This window comes from Antennarius striatus, chromosome 23 (assembly GCF_040054535.1).
Source record: "Antennarius striatus isolate MH-2024 chromosome 23, ASM4005453v1, whole genome shotgun sequence".
Lineage (NCBI taxonomy): Eukaryota > Metazoa > Chordata > Actinopteri > Lophiiformes > Antennariidae > Antennarius > Antennarius striatus.
In genome coordinates, this window is record NC_090798.1 from 1,999,496 (window position 1) to 2,012,128 (window position 12,633).

The 12,633-nt window shown below is 45.8% G+C and overlaps 2 protein-coding genes across 3 annotated transcripts; one reads left to right on the top strand and one right to left on the bottom strand.

Annotated features, from left to right (window-relative positions):
• Positions 1 to 1,945: 1,945 nt before the first annotated feature.
• Positions 1,946 to 7,674, bottom strand: si:ch211-212k18.5 (sal-like protein 2). Its single transcript, XM_068308814.1, has 3 exons — positions 7,227 to 7,674; positions 2,297 to 5,631; positions 1,946 to 2,167 (listed from the first exon to the last, which is right to left on the bottom strand). The coding sequence occupies exons 1-3, from the start codon at positions 7,300 to 7,302 to the stop codon at positions 1,946 to 1,948; spliced, it is 3,633 nt and encodes a 1,210-aa protein (XP_068164915.1). The 5' UTR covers positions 7,303 to 7,674.
• A 1,638-nt stretch (positions 7,675 to 9,312) lies between these two features.
• Positions 9,313 to 11,899, top strand: LOC137590553 (E3 ubiquitin-protein ligase CCNB1IP1). Of its 2 annotated transcripts, none has more exons than XM_068308212.1 (5): positions 9,313 to 9,354; positions 10,323 to 10,627; positions 10,733 to 10,879; positions 11,042 to 11,219; positions 11,741 to 11,899. In XM_068308212.1, the coding sequence occupies exons 2-5, from the start codon at positions 10,331 to 10,333 to the stop codon at positions 11,896 to 11,898; spliced, it is 780 nt and encodes a 259-aa protein (XP_068164313.1). In that variant the 5' UTR covers positions 9,313 to 9,354; positions 10,323 to 10,330; the 3' UTR covers position 11,899. The 2 variants fall into 2 exon arrangements, with proteins under 2 accessions (XP_068164313.1, XP_068164314.1); XM_068308213.1 differs by having other exon boundaries at positions 11,744 to 11,899.
• The last annotated feature ends 734 nt before the right edge of the window (positions 11,900 to 12,633 follow it).

Genomic DNA, 12,633 nt, shown 5'->3' on the forward strand with positions numbered 1-12,633 from the left:
TCTGTCTGTAAAAGCTCTTTGAAATATATGCTGATGTGATTATGCTCTTCAGAAATGAAAGTTGATTAATCAGTTGATTGATTGATTGACGATCACTGATTAGTGATTATGTGTGTCATGTGATTAAAGCCGACCATTGCTGATCATCACCTGTTTGCTTTTGCATTTCCTCTTCCCCGCTTCTTTTTCCTTCGTCTTTCTGGCGTTTGATTGAGACACATCCCTTGTCGCCCTTAAAGCCATGTGGACAAACTTCTCACACATGGCTCCTTTCACTCCTTTTGTCCTACCCCCCTGCCCTGAGCATTCTTTTCATTGGTTACTGGCTGTCATGGTTTCTGGAGCGACTGTAGGCTAAAAAAAACAAAAACGTAGGGATTAAAAGCAGCCATTTTGGGGGGACAGCTGGGCCAGGTTGGTCCTTGTTGCCCCCCTGTCTCGCTCCCAGTCATTCTGGGGTAAAGAGGGGTGGCATTGTGTGAGGATTAGAGCTTCCTGTGTGTCAGCTCATTACATGGGGTGGGAAGAGAAGGGAATACAGGGGTGAGGAGGGGGGGTGAGCGAAAAGAGTGAGGGAGAGAAATGAAAGAGAAAATGAAAGAGAGCGTGTATAAAAGAGCGTATGACACAGTGAGGGGGGGTAAGGCATGGGGGAGAGGGGGTGACTGCCCCTACAGCTGCACCCTCAATCACACTCATACAGGCTCTGATTATCCTTTTCACACACACACACACACACACACATACACACACACACACACACGCAGTATCGGGGAGCTGAAACATATTAAAAGACTTAAAGGGTTAAAAAAAAAAAAAAAAGGCAGAATAAGGAGACAGCTATCCCACCAACCCAGACAAAAGGACCCCCACCCAGACACAAGGGGACAAAGGAAAGTGACCAGTGGTGTACATGCAGGTGCAGACGTGCAAACCGATAAACAGCACAAAAAAAGCATCCCAGCCCCCCCCAAAAAAATAACACACGCACACACAAACAACCCAACAAAACCAGTCTCCTCTTCACATCGCCGTCATTTTATTTATCTTTTATACGTCACATGGAAAATATTTTGACACGGCTACAAAGTGGGGATTACAAAAGTAAAAGCAGAGCGTACACACACACACACACACACAAACACACACACACACACCGCTGGATTCAGCGAGGGTAAATCATTTCTGCAGGGGCAGAAAACTCTCAAGTGCTTTTGAGAGATGGGGAGGGAGGGTAAAGGAGCTGTTGATTTGACCTTGGAGCAACAAGTGAGAACATTTACAATCACCAACAAGGAAATCTGCTGCCGCAAAAGCTCCACAGCAATGACGGCGTACACAAAAGTAAACGACAATCATGGTCATCATTATTATACTCAGCATCATCTGGGAAGTCATCGTTTTTTTTTTGTTTTTTTATTAAGGTCGATGTTTAGGACTCAGTGCAAGTCTTAGAAACATGCTTTCAGCAGCACGACATTCAAAAAAAGAAAAAGAAGGAACAACAAAAAGGCATAAAATGGAACTGCACCTTTATATTTACAGACCCTGGCCATCGCTAACATGCCCCTGTTTTGGTATGGAATTCATCTTGTGCATCTTTATCTGGATCGGCCCTTTTCAAAATTAGCTTCCGTGCTGAATCAGCAATAAAAAGCACAACATTTAATTCTACCATTGTGACAATTCGATGACGTGTAGGATAAGGCCTCACTGTGGTCTTTAAAATAGAAAAATACGTAGCTAAAAAAAAACTACATTCACAATTTTTTAAAATTTTATCGCAAAGTAACTACAATACAAACTACATCTAGAAGGTAAACGTCAGTTAGAAATAATTGCCCTAAAAAAACAAATGCCATTCGTTAAAACAAACACACAAAAAAATACATTCCCTTGTCAGGACCCTTTCAAGACTGACTGCAGCCATTTTCCCACTCCTAAACTACACAGGAGTAGTGTCCATAGGCTGGTCTGCCATGCTTGAAACAACACTGATTGGTGGAGAATCCTTGTTGTCATTGTTGTCAGGAGGCTGTGTTTCCTCTTGCTGCCCCAGGTTCTTATTGGTTGAATGCGAAATTTGATCCTCTGCAATGTCATTGTCATTGGTTTGAGCCTTAGAGGGGGTGTTGTTCAGCGTTCCTGGGTGGGTTTTCATGTGACCCTGTAGATAGGAGAAACAATAGAAACTTACTCTGAAGTACATAAAACCTCTATTTATTCATGTTCAATTAAATATAACAAAGAAATCACAAATTTGGTTCTCAAGAGTCCATCCTCTTCAAGGCCTTACCTTGAGTCCGCTGCGGCTAGCATACGCCTTTCCACACTGGGAGCAGGAGTAGGGTTTATCTGGGCGGGGCGGCTGGGTGTGCCGGACCGGTGCTGGAACGGGGGCCTCTACCTCCTCTGAAGGTTTCTCCAGCTCGTTGTAAGTCTTCTCGGTTGGGATATCCTTTTCCAGTTCCTGATTCGTCACCGGTAACGGCTCTCTGGCTGTGGAAGTCTCATTCGCATCTGTGCATGGAGGGGCATTTCTTTCCTGCGCTTCCAGTGGTTCATTTCCATCTGCTTCAGGGATGGCTTTGGAGCTGGCAGGTGGGGTCACAGCAGGTAAGGGATTTGGGGGTTTGAGGTCAGAGTCAGGACTGGTGGTGGGTTTATCTGTGGAAATGGAGTCATCGTTATTTTCTGCCCTGTGTGGGATTTCGTTTTCTACTCCAGGCTTAGAAACACAGAGGGAAAGAGGGGTGTCTTCTGCCTGTCCATCCCCATTAACTAAATCTGGATGAGAGATAGCCAAGGGTGCTTTGGAAGGGCTGGTGTGGTCCGGGTCAGCATGGGTCTCCTCCTCCAAGTTCACAGGGCTACCATTAGCGAAGGCATTGTCTTCCAGATGCAGGGTGTCCTCAGCTCCCACCGAGCTGGGATTATGGGTCAGGGGCGGACTAACGCTTGGTGTTGAACCCTCTGATTCCTCCGTCTTCACAGAAACGGCATCAGAAGAGGTGGACTGCTTCGAGGCGGACCCTGAAACGAGAACATCTTTGAAGGACTTTGAGCTGGTGGTTAAAGCCAGAGGAAGGAGCTGCTGGGGATGAGACGTGTTTGTGGCATCGTTCTCGCCATCGTCAAAGATGGCATTGTGTGTCTCTGCACCGTCTTCGATTGACATATCTTCATCAGGTGGTATTTGTCCTCCAAGGTGCAATCGGATATGATGCTGAAGAACCAAGGCGTTAGTGAACTTGCGTGGGCACAGCGGGCAGGAGTTCAAGGCACGAGAGTTGGCCGGTCTTGCACGGTGAGTGGCCAGGTGGGCCCTGAGACTACCTTTTGTCGAGAAAGACCGACCGCACAATTTACAAGGGAAAGGGCGCTCTCCAAGATGCGTGGCCTGGTGCAAACGTAGCGCTCTGGGGCAGCTGAGGACACGCAGACACACTCCACACTGATTAGCAGCCTGGGCGCTTGGCAAAGAAGGGGTAGTTGTGATGGTAGTCTTGCCAGAACCTGAGATGGTCGCTAATCCAGCAGCATTGGCGCTTGGGCTCAAGCCAAGAGCTGCCAACATATCCCTGCGGTAGGCACTGGAGGTGGTGAGGTCCTGGCTATGCAAGTCCCCATTTGCTTCAGCAGATGCTTGTGCAGAGGTGGAGGAAGACGAAGACCCTCTGTGAGGCTGTTTTTCAAGCTTCTGCACCAGGCGCTGCAACTTGGAGGTGTCTGAGGTTTGAGTAGAGGTGGTGGGGGAGGATGAAGAGGCAGATGAGGTTAATGGTTTTGGGAAAGGTGGAAAGGGGAAGGGTAACTGGTGAGGCGAAGCGAGGTGGGAGGTGGACGGATGACCTGGGGGCCGGAGAAGTGCGAGATGGTGCGGGGAGGCACCTCCAGGGAAGAGAATCTTGGGGAGGTGGGCCAGTTGAGAGTAGGGAGAGGTTGTTGGGAGGGCAGAGTGGGGAGGGGTGTTCTCATCGAACCGCTGCTGTTTTGCCCCTTTGAAGTGACTGCCCATGGAAGAGGTGGAGGAAGAAGAGGACGTAGAGGACGAGGGCAGTCCAGTGTTGGATGCGGTGGCGGCAGCCGCAGCCGATGCCCTGTTGAGCTGTAACAGCGAGTGGGCTGTGGACAGGAGCGCCATGTCCACGGACGGCGGGAGAGGTAGCGATGAAGAGGAGGGCCGGGTGGACGTGCCAGGTAGGAATCCTAAAGCCATGTTTTCCGTCATCCCAGTAATGCCTCCTTTGACTCCGTTAAACACCTCGTCATCATCAACCCGTCGCTTCCTCCTTCTCTGGATGGCGCCTGGAGCAGAGCTACTCTGAGTTTGCTCTGACAGCGCCGGGGGTAGCAAGGAAAGAGACAGCTCTGGATTCTGTTCCCTGTGTCGCAGGAAGTGGGCTTTGAGATTCCCTCTGGTGGTGAAGCGGCTCAAGCAGACTGGACACTGGTAGGGTCTCTCGCCCGTATGCGACCTCAAATGGATCTGGAGCGACGAATCGCTGCTGAGAACCTTCCCGCAAAACCGACACACGTGCTGATGTCGTCCCGACGAGGAAGCGGAGCCCAGAGAGGAGCTGGGTTGGAGATCCTGTGAATGGCTAGTGGTCGGGAGGGGAGGTGTCGGGAAGGTAATACCGTTGCTGTGGCCGAAGAGGGAAGCGGTGGATGATTTCTCGTGGAGGTAGCGCGGTGGGAGGCCCAACGACAAAGACAACGGGTGTAGGGAGGCAACAGAAGAGCTGACAGTGGAGGAAATAGACGAGGGAGACATTGAGGAAGAGGTAGAGGCGGATAGAGGTCGACTGCCGTTGACGCGTGAAGCACCCGATTTGGAGACAGACTGTTGGGGGAAGAGGGAAGATGGAAGGCTCGTCAAAAGCGACGAGGCTGTGGTCACTGGGGTGGCAGTGGTGGGGTGTGTTGGCGACGAAGACGCCGGTCCTGTCGACTTCTGGTTGCCGTCTGCAACATTGCCTGCTGCATTGCTATCTTGGCCAAAGACGGCCCCCCCGAGCCTGAGAACATGCCGACAGATCTCCTCTGTTATCTGCATCTGGTGGATCTGCCTTTGCTGGAGAACCCTCAGCTCCTCGAGGAGCACTGCCAGGGTTGGAGGCACTGGGATCTGTCCCTGCTGCTCTGGAGAGCTGGTGGCCTGCTGCCGACCTGGACTGGAGGTGTCCCGCTGGGGGGGCACACACAGGGAAGATGAGGAGGAGGAAGAGGAAGAGGAGGAGGTAGTGGTGATGGCGGAGTTGCCCATCGCTGGTGAGGTCATCGTGGAGTGAGAGTTTCCTTGGTGGGACAAACTGTGGGAACCTGAGGTTTGATCTGGGGGAGGAGGTGAGTGAGTCTGGGACGACAGCGATGGGTGAGGAAAGTCCGGAGAGAGGGAAGAGTGAGTGTTGGGGAGGGATGTGGTGAAGGGGGTAACGTGGCTGGGCCAGTGAGGAGGGGGGGAGTTCTCACTGGGCAGGGAGGGTGCGTGGAGCCCACCAGGAGATGGGCGAGGGGCCAGAGGAGGCTGGCAGTCTTGGAGGGAGGTGGGGGATGAGGAGGAGGACCCCGATGAGGTCACTTCTGAGCCCAGAGAGGTGGACGGTGACTTCATGCCCAAGTGCTCATCTGAGGATTAGAAGAAAAAAGACGTTTGGACTTTTTTTGTTTCTGAACTTGAGCATTCATTTCGTTGCTTTCAGTCGGTATTCCCAAAATTTAGTCATCATGTCAAAAGATCCAATTACAAACTCAAAAGAAATGGCTTTGGCCAACAAAAATCAAACAAGTACAAGAAACTCTGCAGTCTATGAGTCTTTGAAATGTCTCGTTTCAATATGTGCTCTCTGGAGCAAAACTCCTCAAACATCTTGCGCACACAAAAAAGCTTACAGACCACCTTGCTGCTATAGCAACACATTTAAGAGGACAATGGGCATCACCAGGACAACCCATAACCCCTCTTAACCCACCCCCTCTCTACAGCAGTTACGTCTTTCATCTCCCTATTCACCCTTCCCCCTTACGTCACAGTGGAGGTCAAGGGTCAGGCCACACTAAGGGTTCTGGGCACTGTCCAGACACTCTGATTGGTCAACTAATCTGACCTCTGCTGCTCAGGGGTCAAATTCTTTCAGAATCTTGAGCACAGAGTGAGAAAGAGTAAAAAAGAAGGGGGGAGGGTAAATTCAATGGAGAGACAAACTAACTATTCCCTCCTGGAGAGATATAGTGATGGAATGAAAGACTGTACCTCTGGGAAATTCATTTCTTGTGACTTAAAAGCAAACCTTAACAAACAGGAAGACAGAAAATAATTCAAAATGTTCATTTGTGGAAGTTTAACAGGAAAAGGTTTGGATTGCATAAGTTTGAAGATCAACACAGAACAAGTGCAAGCATAATCTCTCTATTCCCTCTGAATCTTTTTTTTCTCATCCATCTGTGTCCCCCCCCTCCCTCCCAAGTGTGTAGGGGTATACAGTCAATAGGGTTGGGGGGCGAAAAAGAGGGGGAAAGAAAGGGGAGGCAAGTATTGTGAAGGTAGAAAATGGGGGAAGAGGGGTGCATAAGAGAAAAAAAGAAGAAGAAGCATGGACGAAGAGCAAAAGAAGAAGAGAATAGAAGGGTGGAAGATTAATCTTTACCAAAAACACAGCCACCCCCCAACCCCCATTGATGCACTTTATTGTTAACAAATAAGAGAGCGTTCTATACTAATCAAAGCCCCCCAGCAGTCAGCGTTGAGCAGCCTGTTGGTTTCCTACAGGAGGAACAGCGCATGAAAATGGCCACAGATGTGTGTTAGTTAATCCCACTCCATTCACATCACAGGGACAAGTTTATTGGCCCCAACCAAAGCGCTTAGGGCCTCGTTTAGTGAGGCCCATTACAGCCAATGACAAAGACAGGAGTTGACAAACTTTGAACCCAAACTTCTTCTTTTTTCTCTCTCTCTCTCTACTGAATCAGGTGAATTTATTGGAATGTGGCCACGGACAAACCGGATTATTTAAATATATACAAGAACCGGAAAAGAACACAATCAACACACAACCCATTCAAATTTCATCTCTAAATTGTGAAAGACGCTCATATTGTTACCCTTTTTTAAAGAGATTCAAATCTCACACACAAAATAAATAAATAATAATTAAACACTTTAAAAAAAACAAAAAAAACAAAAACGCATGCGCTTTTTTTTGCAAAGCCGTTTTCCTCACCGTGAGAAAGCAACTTGGGGCCCCCTGGATCCGCGTTGACGAGATGCTGGGGTCGCTTCTGCTTCCGGCGTGACATGATTCACGAGTGGGACGGAGTGGGGGGCATCAGTGGGCACGTTTCTGCTGCGCACTCCCAAAAGCATCCAAGTATCTATAGTTTAAAAAAAAAAAATCACGCAAAATCCCTTAAATCCTGTGATGAGGAATATTTTTTAAAACGGACTGAGGTCACTTCTAATTGTGGAAAATTGTAAAAAAAAAAAAGTTTTCCTTTTCAGGACAGGTGTTAGGAAACCCGCAGATCTCATCCGTGTCATGAAAGCTGTTGTGAGTGTGTGTGTATGTATGTGTGTGGCTGTTTTCTTAAGTCTCGTCTCCTTCCAAAAAAAAAAAAAAAAACTTGCCCAAATTGCGCCCCTCCTCTCCCACTGCTGCCCCGCTGCATGCACATACAGGGAACACACACACACACACACACACACACACACACACACACACACACACACACACACACACACACACACACACACACACACACACACACACACACACACACACACACACACACACATAGAACCACTCCTTGTTCTTTCAATGATATTTGCATTTCAATGGCGTGTAACACACAGCCTCCCTGCTTCTCTCTTTCTCTGCCTCCACAGCTTTATATTTTTCTTTACATGCTCACAAACTTCCAATAAAACATGACACTCAGGCGTCAAAGCTGTTGAATGTGTGGAAACAGAACTCGGCGTGACAGATAATTGGTTATATTCCTAAGGGTTGACGTTTTAATAGCCTAATTTATTGATAGAGGATAAAGTCATCATGAGTTAAATTAAGGTGCAGTAACTCGAGGAGTCTAACAGGTGATCCATAAATCAGGTGACTCCCAGGTCAACTGAATTTACTGATATTAATTACTAATTAAATTACAGCCATGATAACGGCAGATCAGGTGATTTCCGTTAAGAAAATCTCCTGGGGGTGTTAGTACCGGATAGGAAACAAGGGATATTATACCCTTTGATTTTTATAGGGCCAATTACCAATAACAGAGCAGTTGCTGTGCACAATTGGGGCCACACAACCTTTCCCACATGCACGCATGTATTGCATGTTTTATCAAAACGCGCACGCACGCACGCACGCACACACACACACACACACACACACACACACACACACACACACACACACCCCACCAAAGCAAAATCTTACTGGAGCTCTATTTAAAAGGCAGAGAATAGATGTGAGTCTTTGACAATGGAGTGCTGGACACAGTTGAGTGAGCATCTCCCCTCTCTCACTATGAACCCCCGGATCCACTGCTGCACAGCACAATGCCCCTCATTCACCCCCCGCCTTTACTCCTGTACCACGTGGACAAATGGATAAAAGAAGGAGAGAGAGAGAAATGAGGAGGTGGTGGAGGAGGGGGGTATATTTTTTTAAGTGGGTGTCTCTAAACCTAACAATATACATCCAGAGGGTAGAAAATGGAGCATTGGTTTGAATGAAGTACCGGCAGGTTTTTATGTAAACGGTTTGAGTCTGTGTTGCTCAGTAGGGTCTGATTTCATAGGCTTATTTGCATCAGGTAGAAAACGAACAGAGAATGTTTTAGTCTAAGTCCAGTGCGCAGAATCTGGAAGATTCATTTGTATTAAGATTAGTAAGAATAGAACCTTTTCAGTAAAGGTTTGTCTATTTGATGGAAGAAAAAAACCAACATTTAACTCTGGTCTTCTTTGTGGAAACTTTCATATCAACCAGGACAAAACTTTACAGTTCATGAGACATTTAAGTGCTTTATCTGGTGCGAAGAAAAAAAATCGGAAATCCAAACACTTAAGAATTTCAGACCTTTGAAAATGTATTAATCAAGTTATTACAACTCCAGTAGTATCACGACCCCCAACACAAACGTCTCTGCTAAGGCCAAAAATCACTAATAGCTTAAGAATGCCAAAGTAGTACAGTAAATAAAACTACAAACGACACCAATTAAATAATGAATAGAGAGGTTTACAGGACAAAAAAAGAGTTGCGTTCAAATTTACGATGTGCCCTGAAATCAGCATCATTTAGCCTCACCGGTTGTTGTTAGCAGAGTGACGAGCAACAGGTAGGTCAGTTATAGAAAGAGTAATATAAGGTTTACGTTTGAATTTAACATGAATTTTTAAAATAAGAAAATAAAGTTTCATAAAAAAGTAAATTAGTAAGGTGTTTTGAAAGCAGGAGAGCAAAACATGAGGCAGTAAGCTTATGCTCAGACACCTGCTAGCCTGCAAATGCTAACGTATAAGGGTAATAGATGTAATCTCAAGCTAGCGACGTCATTTAAAATGTAGCTGCATGTACTTCCGCACATGCATTTGGCATTTAATTACGTATTATTAGTATTATTAGTGTTGTTATTATTACAACTAATGATCTTATGTTACTATTATTACAACTGATAGTGTTAAATATGAGTTTAGAGCTAAATATGTTCAGTTTATTTTAGTTATAGCAGTTTAATATGATTATATAATAATCATCGAGTTGGTAACAAATCATCGAGTTGGTAACAAATATTACAAGGTGTGATTCCATCTCCACTGATACATTAAATAAACAGAAGTTTATGTTGTTTCCATTAATTAGAATTCAGAATTAGCCTAAATTTTAAAAAAAAAATTCAAAATGTTTTGGAATTGTGTTCTGGAAACCAGAAACAGTTCTGTTATCCCTCTTCATTCATGTGGAAGGATAATAAAACCTTATAGTTTATATTGTCCGCTAATTAAAAGTTTAAATCTGAAGAGTTTAGAACTGAAAGGTTCCTGTAGTAACAATAACTACAATCTTTATCGATGCTTAATGTGCTTCTTCCATCAATCCTGAGTCACTGTATTGCCTGTGATGTCTGATTGTGTTATTACTAGACAAATAATGATAATAATAATAATCTCATATAAGTTTTGTAAAATAAGTGTGACACTCTTGGTCCCAGATGGATTTTTATTGTCTTAACTTGGTTTCAAGTGTTGCAGAGTCAGCATGAGTTACCTGTTTTCTCATCTCATACACGTCACCATCACTCCACAGTCCCGGCCATGTCTCTCTGCGATGACGCGCTCCTGTGTAACTTCCCAAAATGCCGGACCACGTTGAATGGCTTTGCCTGGGTGACCGCCTGCTCCCATGTTTTCTGTGATCAACATGGCTCGAGTGAATTCAGCCGTTCTCCTGCCATTTGCCCGGCGTGCTCCTCGGCGCTATCTGGGAAGCTGGACATTGTGAGGACGGAGCTGTCGCCCTCTGAGGAGTATAAAGCCATGGTGCTGGCGGGTCTGCGACCAGACATCGTCCTGGACATCAGCACCCGAGCTCTGACCCTCTGGAGTTATCAGGTCAAGCATATTTCTCAATTTTGTACGTAAAAATAGAATGTAAAACAAATTGTTCTCTGTTTACAGAGCTGTTACACTCAGGTCATCAGTCCCTCTTCTTAGCAGGTTCATCAGGAGCGAATGTACCAGAACTACAGTCTGTCACGGGCAGAGGCCCAGCTGAAGCAGATGGAGAAGGTGTTAGCACAACAGAACCAGTGCAGAGAACTGGAGCTCGGCGCCATGCGTGGAGAAATCGCCTCCCTGAAGAAAGTAAACCACAGCTCAGACTCATACCGTCACCACGGGACACCATCATTCACTGTCCCTTTTTCTTTACAGTGCATGACGTGATAGAAATAGGATCCATGAAACTTCTACTTCAATGAACTGTCTTTAACTTTCAGGTATTTTCTGAAACCATGTGTGTCTCAGGTGATGGAGGATTACAAGAGGAAGTACAGCGAGGTGTCTGAGAGGCTGATGGAACGGAACAGGCAGTACCAGAAACTCCAGGCGCTGTACGACTCTCTGAGGCTGCGCAACATGGTGGTGGGCACCGAGGAGAGAGACGCTATGCAGCAGCCAGTGCTTCACAACTTCAGCAACACTGGTGAGAAGAGTTTGACTGGAGATTTATTTATGCAAATGTAAAGTTTGCCCAGTTTGCCCAATAATTTAGTTTCATTGTGCTGGTGTCAAATTGGAACAGTATTTTCAAACAGTATTTTCAGTGTTTTTCATTTAGAAATGAAAACTTCTGTCCTAACATTTTCTGTTGCTGCAACATGTGTGTCCCACTAAAAGTCTTCCCCCTCGCAACATAACAGAATATTTAGTACATAAAAAAGTGACTTTATTAGAATTTACCCCCAGCCCAGATCACAAACATAAATGTCTTTTGTCTGTGAGAGATGAATGCTTTGATGACATCAGTTAAATCCAGTGTTTGCACAGAGGAAGCAATCACAGAGAGAATGTTGTTGAAGGGGACAAAGGAAGGCAGCAGTAGGTGTTCCGTCATCAAGACGGAGCAGCGGGAGTACTGAGCTGACTGTCGATGTCGGGGAATCTGACTCAGGTTAACAATGAGAGACACCGTCAATCCCCCCACCCCCCTTGTGTGTCACCTAGAAGCAGCTCCTCAGGCGACGCCACAGAGGAGTCCCCAGCTCCTCCACAGCGGGGAGGGCAGATTCTTCTCCTGCCTGGAGGCCGACAGAGGCAACCCTTTCTTCCAGTTCAGCACCCCGACAAAGGAGAGAGTCCGGACCTTCAACAGGAAGCTCTGAGGCAGGAACGGGATTTATCAGGACTGTTAACCAGACCCGACCGTTTATTTACAGATTAACTCTCCTATTATTTCATAATGAAGTTCTTGGTGTTTGCCTGGGGTGCAGTATTGTCGTTCAGTTTAATAGAGCAAAGCTGATGCTCATTCCTATTATTGTTCAAGAGACCGGAGCAGCTGATTGGTTGTTGATGACACTAGATCCACGTTTACATTTCATTTACTGGTATGGAACATTCTACATTGCAAGCAGATGTTTGACGAACAACACATTTTGACATCACACAATTAAAAGTGTGGAATAAAATGATCTGATTCTTTCAGCTGCGTCAGTCTAAAGGCCTTAGTATATACTTGTATTTTATAAATGTCTATATGCTTATTCACTGCATATGTATGCATGTCATATGTACTGACATATGTTTTGTGAATTTTATTTAATTCTGAAAATATTTTTCCTCAGATTGTAATGAACTTGTATCACATGATTGATGTCTCTCTAACTTTCTTTCGACAATCAACTGCTGGAGCGGATCGCGTTTCCTAAAACAGGTTTTCCAGTTGCCACGCGATTAAAATAAAAGGATTTCTTTATGGGTACCCTAGAGTCACAAATATGACATCACATTGTCAGAGCTTCACAAGCTCATAGATTTACAGAACTCAACATAAAAATGAAATGGTTACAAATCAAAACATTTGCAAAACAGAACAGATAAAAAAGAACAGACTTTGG